This window comes from Ciconia boyciana, chromosome 1 (genome assembly GCF_034638445.1).
Source record: "Ciconia boyciana chromosome 1, ASM3463844v1, whole genome shotgun sequence".
Taxonomy (NCBI): Eukaryota; Metazoa; Chordata; class Aves; order Ciconiiformes; family Ciconiidae; genus Ciconia; species Ciconia boyciana.
Window position 1 is genome coordinate 51,769,747 of NC_132934.1, and position 19,161 is coordinate 51,788,907.

The window sequence follows — 19,161 nt, forward strand, 5'->3', positions numbered from 1 at the left end:
AAAATCACTAGTTACTTCACAAAATCTGAATTTACTTCTTTCCAGTTCCACCCTACTAAGCCTCAAGCCAAGACTGCAGTAAAAAAACCTCAAAAACCACCAAACTGGAGGATAGTCTCTAAAGCCTTATGGAAGATCACAGCTGCTGAAAAGCCACAAAAAAGGATATATCTTACAAAAGACCACAATACCTCAAAGTCTTTGACCACTGAAGCAAAACCTGCATTCTTCTTACACTGTTCATCTAATAGTGCAACATTTTTATCAAATTCTTTGATGTAAGTTGAATACATCTTTAAGTAGGGACCCTTTTTAACAAATATATCAGCAATTCTTTGATGTTCGAGCCTAGAAACAAAAAATAGAGCAATTAGTAAGACCTAAAAAGAGCGTACATCTTAACCCTACAGCAAAACATCTATCTTTTTCACAGTACGATTTACTAGTTTATGTTCTGAACAAAAAGCTTACAGTTCAGCAGATAGGCATCCATCTCAGTAGCTACTCTGAAAAACCTTACCAGGCACACCTCGACACACTAGTTTAGTGTTAGATGACAACCACTTCATACACAGTCTGTTTAAAATGGTCTTGAACTGTTTGAACACTTTAGTACACGCTGGATTTCTGAGGAGACAGACCTTCAGACTTCAAGATGCAGTCTCCATCCCTTAATAGCAAGCATGGGAGTACAGTCTTTACTGATTTCAGTGCCTTTGTCAACAGGCTTTGTATAGCTGATTTAGATCCACCCACCAGTGTAACTGAGAATGGACTTCAATGGGATTGTGGCTGTCAATCAGCACTGTGTCTGGTTAGTAGATCTCAACTACCCTTAAAACGCAAACCGGTCTTCAGGACAGCCTCCTTTTCCTCTAATGAAAGCAGTCCACTTATCACGCCCATGAAGGGACCAGAACTTTCAATTAAAAATGACATTTTAAATAAAAAAGTGTGATTGCTAAAAACATGTACTGACATGCCTTCTGGACCTTTCTGGATACATCTAAATGGCAAAAAGTACATCTAAACGGAACATTATCTCCTGTACTTTCAAAATCAATTCTGTCATTTAAGAAGACACGTGAAACACAAACAAGAGTCAAACCGTGTCACATGGAGTCACATAAGCCCCACAGATAAATTTCAACAACATCAAAGGAGTGGTATCCCTTTATTGATAGTCACCAGTGAGATAATCGCTCTTCCAGTTCCCTCAGGAGGTCCCGATTGAGTTCGTACAGCTGAGGTAGGTAGTACAGGATCTGATTCAGGATCCTGTCCTCAATCACTGGCTTTCCAAGCTGCCTAGAGGCATGCGCCACAGCGTCCCGGAAATCCTGCCGGAGTACAAAGAGGACAAAAACCCCCCTTCCCATGAGCGAACAGCCTTCAAAGCACCAACACAGACAACGGCGTTCTCTCTGCAGACATTCCGGGCGCTGCTCCCTATTACCAAAGGCAAGGCGGGTACCATCTGGGTTATGTTTCTCTGCAGCTTCAACTTACTCCCCTGGGACTGCCTTAATCCCTTTGGTTTGATGCTGGAGCTTTACTTTCTTGCTCCTGTATGCATAATATAGAAGTTGTTCATTATTTTTATAACATGCCCTTAAGAAATGTGCTGGTACTACATATGAGGAAACTAAGGGGGAAAAAAAGCTTGTATCTGCAAGGGTGTTGGCAGCCTTGAGTATCTCCTTGCTAATATTTGGGTCAAAAAGCAAAAATGTTATATCAGCTAATTCAATCATAATATCTTATTTTAAACTCATACTACTTTTCATAAGTCATCTACAAATGCCCTTTTGGAAGATGTGCCTCTTGGACAAAAATGTAGGGTCACAAACAAATACTATATGTAGCAGCTTTTCTATACACAGGAAAATTAACATCTAACAAAAAGATACTGTAACAACATATGGGAACCACGAGATTTCAAATGTTAATGATGATCAAAACCAACATTGGTACCTTCAAAACATTGACAGGGAGGAGGAAAACCCCGCTTACACTTGAAGGATCTTCTTATAGCATTTTTATGCTATAACGACCTCCCAATAGGACAGCGCTGGGGCTTATTGGTCCTGATTAAACTATTCAGAATTAAAATCTTGGCCCCACACAAATCAGTATGGCCAGGATTGTACCCATATTGAAACTCAGTATCCATTACACGAGGTATTTTCCCTGATCACATGCAAACAAAATTTTCAAAAAATTTAGCATTTTACTTGAAAAATAACACTGTCTAAACTGACAAAAAAGAAAATCCAAGTTAGGTGGTGCGCTGTATTATCGTGTCTCACTTGAATTTGGGCAACAGTGGAAAAAAGACAATCCATAATAGCTGTTTTTGAGTTTGTGGTCTGCTGAAACCTGGTAACGTGTGCACGATCTATACGTATCCTGAAAAACGTGACCAACAACATGTTCCTAAGTACAATGATGAGTTATATTTTAAATGTGCATGGGGTCCACACCTGCCTTTGAAAATCTGTAGGGTCGTCAGGTTGGGGGAAAAAAAAAAGAGAAGAAAAAAAATTTAGCCCCCTCTTTCCCCCTCCCCAGGTCTACTACTACAGGTCTTACTAGCTATCTCATCAGTCCAGCATCTGGCACTATTTAGGGTCTCTCAAACTTAAGCCTCAACTTTCCCTGCCCTCTCTCCTCATTACATCAGCTCTGGGCAGCGTGAGCTCCAGACACTTTCTTGCTTTGTGACCCTCTGGGTCATGAAGGCTGTGACTGGGCAGAGTTATGACAAGAAACTGAAAGGAGATACAGGGCGATGGCTGTGATGAGGGAAGGCTGAGAACTAAATGCAAGGGAGTTAAAAAACAGATGGCGTTATTCATATGGAAATGTTCTGTTTTACATCCTCTGTGCAGACTAGTGACACATAGGTTAACTACCAGCTGCATCTTATGGGTTTTCGTGACCCTAGGGCATTGCTTAACACTGAAATGATACATGGAATTACAATGGCAAAAGCTCAAATGAGGCATTCTGGAGAGCTTCATGCAAAATGCATCATCATATTATGATAATATTCTCCCCCCCCCAAATCACATGCACACACAATATACTGTATGTACTTTGCCATGGGATGAAACGAGAATTTTGTCTGAATGTTGTAAGGCTACTTGCATGATGAAAAGAAAAGCAGTTTTGTCTGTAGCATAATCAACAACCCAGGCTTTTCCCTGACCAAACAATAAAAGGAGAGCAGGGAGCCAGGTTTAAGCACCAGTAGATAAGACAGGAATGTCATTTGTAGTTAAGAGCATTTATTTAACTTCTAGATATAGCATTCAAAGAGTCTGCCGGATGTTTTCCAAATACAGATTTGGTTTTTCGACTAGCTTGATCCAAAGTCCATCAGCTTCATCAGGCTTTGGATCATGCCATGAAAGACTCTATCATTAAAACAGCCAACCAAAACTTTGTTTCATCACCCCCTCCCTCCCCCTCCACAACTGAGTAAACGGAGGAAGCCCTGCAGAGAGGAAACGCAGGGAAGAAAGATAACGTGAAGCTTTCAAATGATGCAAACCAGCCTGCTAAACAACAAAAGAGCTAAATTTCAACGCTTTTTTCTCCTCCTCCTTCTTCTTTTAATTATCAAGTCTTCACTACAGAAGCAGTACAATGCATTTGTCACTGTAATCATATTAAGATTTATTTTTAACCTGGCAGTGGGTGTGAAGTAACTATCGTGCCAAGTTCATCTTGAGATAAACTTAAGAGTTGAAGGCAGAGAGCACATGCCTGAGGAGTGGGGGTAGGAAAAGTCAAGCAAACGTAACAAGGTTGGAGCTAACTGCTTACACTTGAAGGTACTGGCCTTCTGAGAAAGTTGTTTCTTATCCAAAAGGACAAAACATAGAACAGGTCTGTTTTAATTACTAAATGTAAAATATGTTAACTTAAAAAGTAAACCCTGAAATTTCACTCCAAAGGGTGGAAGGTATTCAGACAAGGACAACATTTTATACAAGTAGGTGAATGACTTATAAATTAGGAATTGCAATAACAGTCATTTAATGCACCAGAACCTAATTCCTTCTAAAACTAAATCCATTCACTGCTAAATAAAAATAGAATTGCTGTTGCAAGTAATATATACATTGCTCTGATATCTATATATACCTGCAAGAAGTGATTCATATTACAAACATATTTAGCATATAGTACTATGTAACACTGCTGAAGACCACTGCTTACATCAGTCTGTTCAAAGACAGTCACCTGAGTTGTCCTAGAAATTGTTTGAAGCAATGCAGCAATCCATTACCATGAATTTTAAAGACAGAGGTTTTCTAATTAAAAATGAGCCTTTCACATATTATAATCTTACTCATTAAAAAGAACTTGCCATGCTTTGGAATTTATGTGCTTATTTCACTGGAAAACACCATTTGCAACTCTAGACAAAAGTTTCATATGCTGCACAACAGAAAACAAAAGATTATGCTAGTTATACTGAATCATCCCAGCTTCTCACCAGGATAATTTTTCCTTTCAGAAGGGGGGAGGCTATTGTAGACTTTCTGAAACGCTAGTTTACAGTTTCTAGTTCTACATTATATTCTGGTCCAATAATGATCTTCTGATACCACTTTTTACTGCTTAGGCAAAGGCAACTAATTGTCTTCACACAGCTACTTTAAGAGGATGGCACTCACCACTGTTCCTGGAAAGCACATTCTTTCCAAACGAGAAACAGTCTTAGTTTATTCTAGACTAAGACAGCATCTCACTGGATACTTGTCCATATGAAAATCTAGTTTAGACAGTTTTAAAGGCTTCTGAGTACATATTGTTGCTGAATTACTGCCTGATAAAACATTCCCAACTTGAAAATGTTGAGGGAATTTTATTTCTTCTATTAGTACACACTCCCCCCAGAGCTGTGCAGCTCAAACAATATTTGAGAGGATACCACCATCACTGCTTTTGTTTCCTCCTGCCCCTCCTTCAACGCAGCTTCCTTAAATAAGCAAAGGGCCGTGATATCTGAAATAATTCTGACCCTGTTGTGAATCATCTGCCATCAGCCCACACACTTCCGCTCTGCAAAGGCCCTGACTCACAGTCCCTCTCGGTTCTTTCCACCCAGCATGCAGCAAAGCGACCTCCCCACCTCAGCCTAAGGAGCAAAGGAACAAGTTTAGTTGTAAACCAATATAGGTACTGACCAGACTAAACCCTCACTCAGCTGCTGACTGGGTTAAGCGCACCTTCATCTAGTAGCTGAATTAAGATAATTTCAAATGGGTGAAATTAAAACTTCTCATAAATTTAACTGGAGGAGAAAGAACTGCATGATCTAAACATGGTCACGTATTTTACTCCTAAGGCTTCAACCAATATTCATCTTGGATCTGTTCTCCTAGAACATACCATCAGCAAAGCAAAAATAAACCATAATCCCTTCTGCTGAGGTACAACTCCCAGCTAAATACACCTGCAGATAGCTCAAATATCAGTTTAATTTAAGGGAAAAAAATACGTTTGCGCTTGGACGCTTTTCAAGGAACACACACACCCACCCTACGGGGTGGAGGAGGGAAGGGGAGGAAGTTTCACGCTCTGAGGAACAGCCAGGCTTCTATATGTCACAAACAGTAAACACGACTGCTAGGAATACAGCTAAAGACAATTTCACAAATACATTATTTAAAATATAAATAGGCAGTCTTACCTATAGTTAGACTATTAACCATAAACTGTTAAGTTAAACTGTAGCAACGACAGTTAATGCAGACCATGAGTAAGTGTGGATCGTGACATTTTTCAAGCATATGAGATTGCTTCTGGAAAGCTGCCAAGTAGTTCCACACCTTTCTCTCAGGTAAAATCCTTTATAAGTGTTTAATAATATAATATAGTTAATTTTTTACAATAATCAATGGCTTGACTGTGGCATATTCCCAGAATGTTATTTCAAGGAATAGGTGGGGTAGTAGAGCAATGTTTCCTTCCAAACCCAAACTATTTTATTAGCCTTTTTAATAAGATGACTACAGCTGCAATTAATTGTCAAATGCCTCAATCAGCAATTCTAAAGCACTTCATAGACTAAAAATTTATCAACATATTCACCACTGACTGGTCAAACATTAAAGTTTTACAGTTGGAGAAAAAGTAGTTGGAGGTTGAGAGAATTTTTCACAGCCAAACAGTAGGTCAGTTGTAAGCCAGGACCAGAGGTCAGGACTTACCTTGCTCCAAAACCCATAGCTATTTTATTCCTCAATATACACATTACATTCTTTTTCCAAATCTACTATGAATTATTTTTCATAGTATTTGGCTACAATATACAAAAAGTCTAAGTTTATATATATATACACACACATAATTTTGCAAAAGTCTCCTGAAAATGGAAACATTAAACCAGAATCCCACTCTTGTAAATGCCTCTGGAAGGATACACAATAGAAAAAAAAAAAAGTTTGACCTCTTATCTGCCTTCTTCAATAAGAAGCTGATCTTGTGGCTGCAGAAAAGTTACAGGTGCCTCCTGACAACCTCCTACTTGCTCAGAGTCCTAATAAGGACAGAACTGGGGTCTAAGTCAGATGTGCAGATCTAAAGGCTCAGGCAAAAGCCTGAAGGGTTAAGCTTTTCTTTCCTCACGCAGCACAAAGTCATACGCTAAGCCTTGCAAACGAAGGAGCCATCCCAAGAAGTTTGCTGCTCTGCTGGACCAGAAGCCTCACTGCCTGTACTGTAGCAGGAGGGAAAACGAAATCAAAGAGTGGTGGGTTTTGGCAAAAGAACAAAACTAGGAACAAAAATGCACAAAAGAAATGACAACAAATAAGCCAGGCAGCTTATCCTTACAGCAACAGGGTGCTGCTGAGGAGGTCTTCTCACTTGTGCAAAGCAAACCATTTCCAAAGAATCCCACAACTAAGAAGTACAAATGGCATCAGTCCTGCCTTACTAGTTTTCCAGGAACACCAGGTGTTTTTTGGGCACAGAGCATCTCAGACAGTGGTGACAAACTTGTTTCTCTTGCGTCACTTATGTTTTACATCCAGTTCACCGTTCCTTTTTTATCTGCAAGTGCCCTTAGGGAAGAAACAGCACTTCTCGCATCTGCTCAACCTTTGTTTACCCTCTGGAGGCCATGCATGAACCATCTCACAAAGATGCATGCAGATGAGCTGGTTTGATTTAAGTCCCTTTGTTTTTCAGGAGTTTCTAACAGCACTTTACTGGAATCTGGTCCTCTAAAAGAGTTACAGAAATACAGAGAATTCAAGATTACATCTAATGTTTGATTCCTCCCTCGAGCAACCCTATTCACCGAGTATGTTTGAGAGAGCATCAGTGTGCAAAGCCAGTTCAGTCCCTAATCTCTGTTATGACCAGCTTATTTCGTATTACAGAAGCGTCCCCAAGTGTTTATAATTTTCTAGAGAACTTTTGTAGTCTGTCTTCAACAGAAGCAGCCAGGTGTACTTACAAAGTGAGACAGTGCCCAAATAGGCCGGCACCCTGGTATCTTGGAAGAGTTGCTCTACCCAACTTGACTTTGTCAATATAAAAGAAAAAAAAAAGCTAAAAAAAAAATCAGTGGTACTTGTAACCAGTTTGCAAGCACATTCCCACCTTCTCAACTGCTTTAGACTCCACTTCAAATGCTCTAAGCAGTAGCAACTTAAAAACCTTTTTCTTACATCAACAGTCCTGGTTCCCTGGCTGTACTAAGAGCCATGAGCTGTATTACCTGGCATTGGTTAAGACTGACTGAGGAGAATACTATTAATTTCACATCATCACTAATGGAATTAGTCACTAAATTTCAAGTACTTACTCTTTGGAAAATCACCAATAGATGGTACAGAAGGTGTAACAGAGCCTCACCTGACCAGCCAAATCTTTACTATGGGTAAAACAGCCCAGCCTGGGGAGAATCTAAGTTTTAATTCCAGAAATCTGTCGGAGGTTGCTTGACTGGCAGTTAGCCATCCTGACACTGAAGCCAAAGTGGTTCAGTACAGGTAAAATCAAAAGGGTAGTTTTATCAATGTTTAAATATTATCCATAACAAATAGATGATTAAATAAACAGATTTAAGAATGTCTGTGACAAACATACACAAATCCTCAGGCACACCACTCTGCGTAAATAAAACATCTCTGCGTAAAAAAACCATGCAACCTCTCTCAGGTATGGCAATTTTTATTTAATGAAGAACACGTGCACACACACACACAGAGCTTCAAAACTGGTGCCCAGTCTGACAAGGACACTGACCAAGGTTCATGCTGCAGGCCAACGGACAAGTTGAAGGCAACGTATTTCCTCGACTCCTAGCCTAGCATCCTCTCTGTTAGACCAGGTTGAATACCTGTCGATTGTTATTGCTAGCGAACAAAAACATTTCTAATGGGTTTTTATTTGGCGGCTAGAAACTAGCATACTGTCATGAATAGAGTTGTGAGTTATCCATTAAAGAAAAGCAAAACTCATCCTACAGCTTGAAGTTTATCCCAGAAACTTCCTAAACTCCCTACTACTTTCCCTCTCCCACATTCTTCCCCTGCTTGTCTCCATCCTCTGCACCAACAGCCTTTGCTTCCAGTACTGCGCATGTTACCTGAAGAACTGGTACACTGAAAAGCAAAGACACCTTTAAGATAAATTATATGCCTGAAAAATATGATAATTAAAAATCATATAGCTTAAAACTTGTTTCTTCCTTTAACCAGTATTTAAGCTTGAGTTCTGTACTAGAAACCATGCTGAATATAAATTATACATTGGCCACAACTGCCTCACCCAGCTGTTAAAAACCAAGCCTCAACAGAATAAGAAAATCAATTACTAAAATGGAAGGCAAAAGAGGAATCGGCAAGTGGTAAGCTTTTTGTTTCCTGAAAGACCTCAATATTATAGGACTATATACATCCATCTATAAGAGCCTTTGTTCCCAGTTTCACAGAACGTGCTTCTCAAGAGACTAAGATAGACTAACGCATCTGTTTGCAATATAACCACTTCTATTGCCCAAGGAAAAAAAAAAATCACTATGCTTGCACTTAATAGAGTGACAAAATGGTACAAACGCATATCACTTAGAAGCTGACAGAAAACACATAAAATGGAGCTAGAGAAAGCTAAATTCTTCATTAATTTCCTATTATCACCTTCTACACAGCAGGTTTAACAGATGACTGGTCTGCATAAGCATGGATTAAATACTTAACCCTTGCTGTGGACAACACATTGCATATACTACAATCACAGCTGTTATCAGAAAGCAAGCATCTGTCAATGAATTGCAGCCCCCCAAAATATGCTGCCATGGTGATGGATGCAACATTAGAGCTAATTAGTTAGATTACCTAAAGAATGTGTATTTTTATTTACCATTTCTAAAGGTAAACTGTTCCCACCTCACCCCCTTACTTTAAAAGTTATTCTAACCAAATATTTTATTTTGGTTGCTATGGTACAAGCTGGCTTATAAATATGATGCTGATTAACATAAATGAATATATATTCCGTTTTCAATATTCAAGTAATACCCCCATTCAGCTGGAAGACTGCATAATTAATGCATACATTAATTAAGGAGATGCATAAGGAACCACCAAAATATTAATCCATTATATAAAATCTGAAACTTTAAACTTCTGCTTAATTAGATTAATTTTTATATTTTGAATATGTAGACACAGCAGAAAAAAGTCACATTCACTACAATAAAGCTTAAACATAGAACTTTAACAGATTAAACATAGAAGAGGAAGCTGGTTTTTTTTTTTTTTGATACTTACAATGTGTAAGAGCTTTAGCACATCCACAAACCTATCAGAAAAGCAAGAAAAAGCAAATAGTTACATTTTAATTGCCCAATTAAAATAAACTGAGTAGCTGTTAAGTTTAGCATTGACACTTACACTTTCTCTGAGCTCATGATCTCCTTGGCAATATGGTAAACCTTTGTTTTCTTTCCAGCTGCCTTACTCTGCAAATAAAATTATATGTTATACTATGCACCTACTAAAACTGTCGTAAAGATCATTTCAGGCTAGTAGTTCCTCAAATCCAATGTAATTATTCTATAGTTATTTCTAATAAAAATGTTTTATACTGCTTTGTAATCTCCTGGCCTTGAAATCTTCTGGCTTTTCAGGATCCATGAGAAAATCAATTTAGCTTGTAGCTGGAAACAACAACGTTACCTAAGAGTAGTTTTTATAACACTATCAGCCTTTCTATTTAATTATTACAGGAAGCACTGAAGCCTATAACGAATGAAGCTCTAGCAAGTGACAATTATTGGTTATTGAAAGTAGTAAAGTATGGATCATATTTGTATATTATTCATTTTTTTTGATTAATACAGAAACAGTAATATTTGCAGTAAACTCAAATGGGTTTCAGCAACATCTTAAAAGAAATACACGTTTTCTTTACTGAAAAAGATTATGAAAGGAGAAAAATACCACACTGAAGAGAAAAGTCAGCTTCTGACCATCTACTAAAGGAGTTGCTGAAAAACACAGCAACCGTACTGCAAAGCTGTAGAAGTGCAAGCCTTGTCATCTACCTGAAACACTGTGGAGATGACGATGTTTTTTATGTGCACAGATTTGGCTTCCAAAAAATCAATGCTACTGTTCAACATCAGATATAAGGAACAGGTATAGCAAAGCAAAAGGCAGTAGGTGTCAGGATGCAAATATGTTTTCTACAGTGTAACTCCCATGTATAATTTCCCTCAGATAAAACACCTTTCTCCATAACAGCTCTCATGGTTTGCCATATGCTTCTCTTCTGCCAGCTGTCACCACATCTATTAGATATTCAGGCTTTCATTTCAATGGGCTGCAAAGAAAGAGCGTGGATGAGGAGCACTAAAACATCACAGGATATACAACACAAGTGAGATGGAAGTCCTGGGGAGACTGAGTACAGTAGTATAATATAGGCATTGAACAGTTTATCTAGAAAAGCAGATATGGGTGGCATTGCATATATGAACCTTTGGTTCATAAGCACTAATGTTGCAAGATTTATCTGGAGTTTTAGGTCTTTGCCAAACCTATAAACAAGTCTCAAGTGCTAGAAATCAAGCCGCGGAACTGATGATATTAATAGGTTGGGTTTAATGATATTGTTATATTCAAAATTAAAAATAAATCTAAATTATTTTTTCATTTGAATTTAATTGACACAGTGCCGAATTACTAAATTAAAATTAATTTCTAAATTTAATAATTTGGTGTTGCATCACATATATGCAAAATACATTGTTTATTTTATATACTACATAGATATCTTCACACAGAGCTGGGATTTTACTTCTAAAATTAAACTTATTTCCAAAAAACACTTATATCTACCCAGTGAGGGTCAATCGGATTCAGGCGAGATTGCAACACCCATCCTCAGGCCTCGATGCCTTTTTAGAAAGCCCAGCTGACACGCTCCCTACAAGACTGAATTCACAAGTAACTCAATTATGCAGAGCAAGGTATCTGCCATCACTGTAGATGTGACAGTTGCAAATGAGATGAAAATTAGTATTTGGAGAACAAGATGCTAACACTAAACAATTACAACATGAAATATCACAGTCTGTTTTCAACCCCACTTGAAAGACTTTTCACATACCAGCTGGCACTGAAAAGGCCACTTTGCATTTGCTCAGCCGAAGATACTCTGGGCTTAGGGGAGTCTCCAGTGGGAGAACCGAAGGGATACAAATTGGGCTCTCAGGCACGGCATTGGGAAGGAACCTTGTAACCCCGCTAACGGATAGAAAGCATCAAAACAGCCAGATGCTTGTGGTAAGGAAAAATGAAAACAAGCCCAGCTGATGACCGATGCAGAGACTGCTTCATGCTCCTCTGCAGCTGCTCTCCCTGTTAGGAAGTTGGTTGTTAATCCCCAGCTGCCGGCCGCACGTGCCGCAGGCGGCTGAAGCAAGCCGACGAGCAGATGCTTCACAGCAAGCGCTGAACTGCTTCGTGAAACCTGCCCGAGAAGCCTCGTAACAGGGATGCTTTCCTGTAAAACTCCGTTGTGAAAGGTTGAGGGCATTTCTAGAGGCACGCAAGGAAAGTTAGCTTCTACACAGGTACAGTCCTGCTTAGTGTCACAGGAACAAGCTTTGCCCTCGATTCTCTTTCCCTCCCCCAATTTATTCCTCAGAAGATGTGGTTAAATGACATTCAGGTCTGACACATCATCATCAAGTCTTCTCTTCCAGCACTAAAAAGTCTCACAGCTTTTTTTTTTTTTTTTTTTTACATTATTATTCAATGTTAAGGAAAAGAAGCAAATATAGCTACTATCAAAGGAAACAGCTGCCACGACTGGTACTGAGGAGAGGCACTGGTCTATGGGCAGGCTGGTGGTAGGGTGTCCAGGACTGAGAAGTAAGAAAGTGGGTACCCCCAGGGAGAGAGATAGGACTCCTAGAACTTCATTTCATTCTAAGTAGTTAGCGCTGTCTTCCTGCTCCTCATTTGAAGAAGAAATAAGGTTAAAATAGGGGAAATCGTTCCAAGCTGGCACTCGCAGAAGCTAGCAGAAGGTCAGACCTCAACCACAACAGTCAAGCGTGGCTTACACTCCTCCAAGGGCCATAGAGGTGGCTCTGCAACCCTACAGCGACAGGTCTCTCGTGCACACACCAAGTCTCTCCTCAGCGCTGACTGGAGTGAATTAAGGAACTTAAATGCTGAAAGGCAGGTTGAGCCCATTGTGTATCATGCCATTGAAAAGGAAGCATTAAAAACTGGTTCAGTCACCTGACCCCTGTGCACCAAGCAGTGAATTGGCAGGTTGGCATGCAGAACCTGCAAACACAAGAAAGCTGTCTGCACAGAAATGGTTACTGGAACACAGCCTTTGGTGCGTGGCCAAGACCCCCCATGTAGGACCATCCAGGCAAAACTACAGCTTCCGAGAGATTTTTCAGAAGGACCTCCTCAGACCTTGCAACCTTCACCTGGCCCCTTTCCTTGGGCTTCACCAAGGCTGACAAATCAAAGATTGCTTTTAAATGGTCAGTGCACAAGAGACACTGTGCATTCTAGGATCTGTGAGGTGTAGACAGCCTCACTAAAAGGTATTTATAAGTCTCAAAACTGAAGATCTCTAAACATACATCTGTGCATGTAGCTCTGTTAAAGGAGCACAGTAGGCAGGTGTACAGCGCCACGATTCAGTGAAAGATTAAGAGCAAATATGCCAGGCAACACACACTTTGTAGGGGGATATTTCTAAACTTGACCTCTTAATATCAGGCTAACGTACATATATTAAAGTTTTATAAAAAAAACACTAAGCAATAAGAATGACAAAAAGAAATATATAGTTATGTTGCCTTTTATTTGAAAATATCCCAACAGGTTACAACTTACAAAATAGTGCAAGAGTGAGGAATAACTTCAGAAGATAAAGATAAAAAGATACCTGTTTATATTCTTGAGGATCAGGCTCCCCTTTGCTGGAATCAGAATTTGTGTCATCATCTTCATCAGAACTGTTCATGATATCTTCTTCATCTGACTGAAGATCTCCCATTACCACATTAGGATGATCATGGTGTTCTTCCAAGGACCTAAAATTAAAATATGTATAGTCAATAAACATACCATACTTTATTTATGTAAAGAGCTTTCTGTTTTGCCCCACAATAAATGGTCTACTTGGTACCAGAAACATTGAAAACAGTAGTTGGTAGTCTGAAGGTGACGACGACAGTGGTAGGCTTTTCCACAGTGGACTCATAACTCTGCAATGTTTTATCTATGCTAGTATTGATACGATGCTCGCTGACAGCAAGCAAAAGCCACAATACCTTTGGAGTATTTATGTTGTTCTTGTCCATCAGAGTTTGCCTGACAGCAAAGTTTGATAAACCTAGTCCCTTATTGCTATGTGCTTGTATAGTGCAACATTCGTACTGTGTGCCAGAAGGATAAAGAAAGATCATAGCCATTTTGCTCTCCTCTATCTCATAGCATCAGGACTTGTTCCAGATATGGTACTCAGACTGGAGCTTTCTGTCTGAAATTTTAGATGCATGCATATCTACAGGGTTGTTTGTCAATGCATACACTGAACAACTGCATCAGGGATGGCAATATTATAACCATTCTGTCCAATAATTCTTAAAAACAAGAAAGCAGAATCTTTTGTGATTAAAAACTCCCATCTGCCAGAGACAGACACCTTCTAGGTAGCTGTCAAAGCTATAAAATATAACCTTGTTCTGCTGCTGTACGATGATTACAGAGTTCTCTTTTCATTAGCTTCAACTGTATTTGCAATACAGAAACTGCATGAGACAGGCACACAACCTTCTTCCTCTAACTAGCCTTGACAACTTCAGTACAGGTTTAAGAAATGCAACTCTAGAAGAAAATAAAAAAGGGAATAGGGAAAAATAAAGAAGAAAACAGAGACTAGAGGAAACTGCCTGAAGTTTTGGTAAAGTTACACAGAAACACAGCAAATCCCTAGGCTCCTACTTTTAATCCTTAAAAATATCTGATAATTGTCAATTACACTAAAGCTGTGTCTAAATTCACATAATCTGTGTCCAAGACCTGCAAAAAGATGCTGGGATGCCACAGGCTTATTGTGATATGAGCCAAAAGTGATTAGCTACCCTACAAAACAAAAAGCAAATCCAGAAACCCTTGTCCCCACGCTGTTGCAGCCAGCAGAGATCTCACTGCGCTGATCAACACCTAATTTTGTGCAACCAACATCTGTCGGGGCTACAGACTTCATATAGCTGCCCTCTGCCACCCTACACAAGGGATGGTTACGACTGATCTTTTCTTTTCCTAACTTTGAATCACAAGAAAGCAGGGATGGAGGGCAACTCTTCAGACTCACCACCTCCAACTGTGATAGTTACCAGAAAGAGAACTTGTCAGCGTGGATCCCATGGGAGGTGTCTGCCGGTAACATGAATAGCAGAAGTAAGGAATACTAGCTGTGTGAGAATGCTCTGGCAGCCACAGCAAGGTGTTGATTATTCAATGCTCAAGGCAGAGTTTAAAAAAAAAAAAAAACAAACCACAAACCAACCAAAACCCCAAACAAACAACAAAAACAAACCCCCACAAAAAAACCCAACACACAAATGCTGATCACAAATAGAAATATATTTAGAGATGAAGATAAGATAAGTGGACAGACTTTGGTTAGCCACGAAGATGTGGAAAAGATTAAAATAGCTTGGTTCTATTAAGACAACACAGGAAGGACTGAGGAAACACCCAAGCAGTTACTGTCTCCAAGAACTCCTTCCTCCCCCCCACCCGAATGGAGATTGCAAGCTCATCACTGAGTTCAAATGAGACCCGGATCAAGACGGCAGCACCCAGGGTGCAGAGAGAGAGCCAGTTATTTCAGTTTGGAAATTATCAGCTTCACGCGGAAAGAGAGCATCCACCAGGGAGACGAGCGCTGAGGACAACAGTGCATGGAGTACACCAGGGACGGTTCCCGTGGAACCTCCACGAGCTTCAAGAAGGCAAAAAAGCAGCTTTTCCCTGGAGTTTCCCCTGGAACCGCGCTAGCAGGACACTAAGACTTCTGCAGTTACTTGTTAACTTCAGCAATTCAGAAAACTCTTTGTCTAGTCTATCTAATTCACAGTCAAATGACCTGTTGGCCTGAGAATGTTCATTTTAGCAGATGCCATCTGCCATATCCTTTTATTTTATAGGCGACAAACATCTTTATTTCATCTGTAGCATTACATGAGGTAGATATATCCCCCTGCTTTATTTGAAACCTGCAACAGAAATAACTACTGCTACTCCTTCCTTTACTATATTATTTACAGTTTTACTGTGCACATCTGTCACTGAATGTACATCTAATCTGGGATTTATTTTTTTTCCATTGCAAAATGTATTGAGCGCTTTATCTCTAACCACACTGGAACTCACTTTTTAGTCACTTATTCATCAACATTTACTTTTGTTAATGGACATTTTATTGCCCTTTTTCCTATCCTTAATATTCGTTTTAACTGCTGCTTTAATTTCCTTTAACTAGGATTCCTTCCCTCCTTCCCACCAAGGAAACATTATTTCCACGCTTGTGAAATCACAATCCTTTTGCCTAAGCATGTTCTACAGGATGCTCATTCCCAGATTTTGCTCATTTTTCATTTAAACGTTTCAGGGTAACTGTGCTAACACTTAAATGTTTAGAAAACCTGCCCTTTTTGAAGTCAGAAACAAGCATATTTCTAGGTGAGGCTGTATTCTGCTTGCACAAACATAACCCTGTCACCATTGAAGGATGAAGATCAAACTAGCCAGCTTATGTTGGGTAAAGAATTTTCTAAAGGAACGATTAATCAGCTTATCTAATAGGAAGTTTCAGTAAAAAGCTACTAAAAGATTTTAATAATTAACTACTGATGATTTAGGATGTTTAGTACGTGTCCACAGATGAGAGCCACTCACCGTATACATATGGGTTTTTTTTTCCTTCCTGGGAATCACAACAACATTTAAGCAGTAAGCTCCCTTTCTTGCCTTTGTGGTGCGCATGCACCTACTATTCCTGTAAAAGAAACTACAAGAGCTGAGAGAACCATCTACCAAATCTTGCCTACAGTATCTGCCCCACCAGTCAAAGCACCTCAGAGTAACCCCTGTATGTCTTTATCCTGTATTTGCTCAGCTCACAACCTAACACAGCCCTCAGGTTCTTCCAGCTGATACATTTTGTTGAGGGTTTTTTGGTGTTTGGCTTTTTTTTTTCCCCTTCTTTCTTTGTTTTTTAAAGAAAAAGCACAGTGGATGATTAGATGATTAATGATCAAAAGTCAGTTTGCACCCAGCCCTTTTCCAGAATCAAACCAGCCCCCAGTTCAGGGATAGGATGCGATACTGTAGCCATGGGTAGATGCACTCCTGGTGGTTCCTGCGGTCGTGTCCTCTTCTTCAGAGAAGATGGTGACAAAGTCACTGTGTTGATCTGCCTTTATCAGCCACGTGCTGGAACTCATGTGACTCTCCTTGTACCTTACACCTTAATCTTTCATCATAAATACTATGGCTTTTCTGTCGAAACAGAAAGCAGTTCTGTATTTACTGATTACTCTTTCTGTACTTTTACCTCTGAAGTCATCTATAACGTAAGTGTATATAGTTCTCTTAAAGTTGTCTCTGGATGAAGCGAAATCCCCTGTAGCCTTTAAATGAGTTTGGAAATAGTAGGAAATCTTTAAACAAACATAATCTTTTCTACCACGTATCAATTCCCCTTCTCCAAAATACCACAGGCATGCAGTAGTGGTTATTTTTAGGCAGCTCTTCTGACAGGTATTTTGGGGGTACTGTGAACTATCTCTATCTTGTTCCCTCTTCATCACGATTCTTTGTCCTACCCGCAAGCACTACCAAGAGAAACTTCTGCATTATCAGTCATGTGAAATACCATCACTGCCAACTCACCATGCTGCCCACTGAGTAAGAATATCTTGCCATATCTTGTGAGCAAGTTACCTAAATATAGATGTGGGGCTTTTTTTATTTGACACATAAAATGAAGGGATCATTAGTTTGCCTTGGAATGAGCAGTTTATGGGATGAAGAACATACATTGGGCTGTATTTTCCTAATGCGATAGTAAAATATTAATGAAACAAAACATGTCAGTCCTAGTCAGGCATACAGCAAGATAAACTGTCAAAACTTAAAAACTGCCATCAAGCTATTACAGCCAGAAGAATAAATCCTAATCAGCATAAAAACCTCTTATTATCTTCAAAAGATGACCAAGACTAGTTAGACTAGCTTATTTGTATTACTATAGAAGCTCCAAATAAGCCTGAGGCTTCACTTTCAGGCACTGTTGATTTAGAGGCTGCATAGGACACTATAGCCTGAAGTCACAATTAACATTTCAGCCTCAGTTCCCAATTAATTTAGAAGGCAATTAGTATTTTAAGCTTGACTGAGATGATTCAGAGAGATTCTCTGCCATGGAATGCCCCAACATTAAGTATTTTATAGTATATTGGAATTACTTCAAGTGTTAGCATCACCATAACTACTAAAAAGCAAGTTTCCACAGCTCCAAAGTATTTGTTAAAATAGATTCATCCACGCTGATGCTTTACACACATTTCCTTGTGATCTTCACTATTTTTAGATGTTTTTTCTACTTCCAGCAAGTAATCAAAAATATATAGGAATGCTGAATGAACAGAACACAACACCCTGCTAAATTATTCTTTTCTCATCCTTTCGTTATTTTAAAAGCAGCATCCATTCTACTCTGCTTTTGGTAGGAGTGTCTCAGCGTCTTTATCGTTCTTCTGTCTCTTCCTCCAGTATTTCATTGCAGTTTTTTGTGGAGTTTTTGTTTGTTTATTTTTAAAGAAAGCCTTCAACATACAGGAAAAATTACACAAACTGAAGTTCCTACTCAACTAAAAAATACACACCAAAACATCAGAGAGACAATAAGCATACCCTTCCATAACATTTCATCTCAAATCCTTTTTTTATTGTTACAGCATTTCACAATGCTTTCACAGCTGCTTGCATCTCACTTTCCTCCAGAGAGGTAACAATTACTATTGCTGGTTCATCCATTTTCAGTTTTTAATATTGCCAGTCCCTGCAATCAATTTCAATAATTGAGGCATGTTCAGCTGCTTTTTTTTTTTTTTAAGACCTAAAAGCACACTGGCTCTCTGTGGAGGCAGTAGCTGATAAGGCTGTTATATATTTTCATAGCACATCATACTTGTAATAGCTGTAGATAAGGCAGCAAGCCTCACTGACCAATTCCCTCAATGGATCCTAGCCATACGCTTCTGGGAAATCCCAAGGATGAAAGACTTAAAAGACTAAAGGAAAAAAAGAAAAGAAAAAAAAGTTCTATGGCATCTTTTCTGTTAGGTCCTATCTAAATTCAGAATCTCTCTTTTGAGGTATAAAGAAGGGCTGTAAATATAGAAATCAAGTTAAGATCCCAAAACAATTTAAGAAGCAATTATCTGATTTGGGTGCTCAAGACAACCGAAGATGCCCTTGGAAAGCCAAAGCAAAAGTGAAATTATTGCTTGATTAATAATTGCTCGATTTTGTTTAGTGAACTTCCTTTTGCTTTAATTTAATACTTTTTATTTAAGAC

At 39.1% G+C, this 19,161-nt stretch overlaps 1 protein-coding gene across 2 annotated transcripts in view; it reads right to left on the minus strand.

The window, feature by feature from the left end:
* Window positions 1–19,161, minus strand: part of FGD6 (FYVE, RhoGEF and PH domain containing 6) — a 74,808-nt gene that overhangs the window by 32,006 nt on the left and 23,641 nt on the right. For both annotated transcript variants that reach the window (XM_072865516.1, XM_072865523.1), the window contains exons 3-7: window positions 13,453–13,600; window positions 9,924–9,991; window positions 9,801–9,831; window positions 1,189–1,340; window positions 192–348 (exon numbers count right to left, since the gene is read on the minus strand). In XM_072865516.1, coding sequence (XP_072721617.1) covers window positions 192–348; window positions 1,189–1,340; window positions 9,801–9,831; window positions 9,924–9,991; window positions 13,453–13,600 — 556 coding nt within the window. The remainder of the gene's footprint in view (window positions 1–191; window positions 349–1,188; window positions 1,341–9,800; window positions 9,832–9,923; window positions 9,992–13,452; window positions 13,601–19,161) is intronic.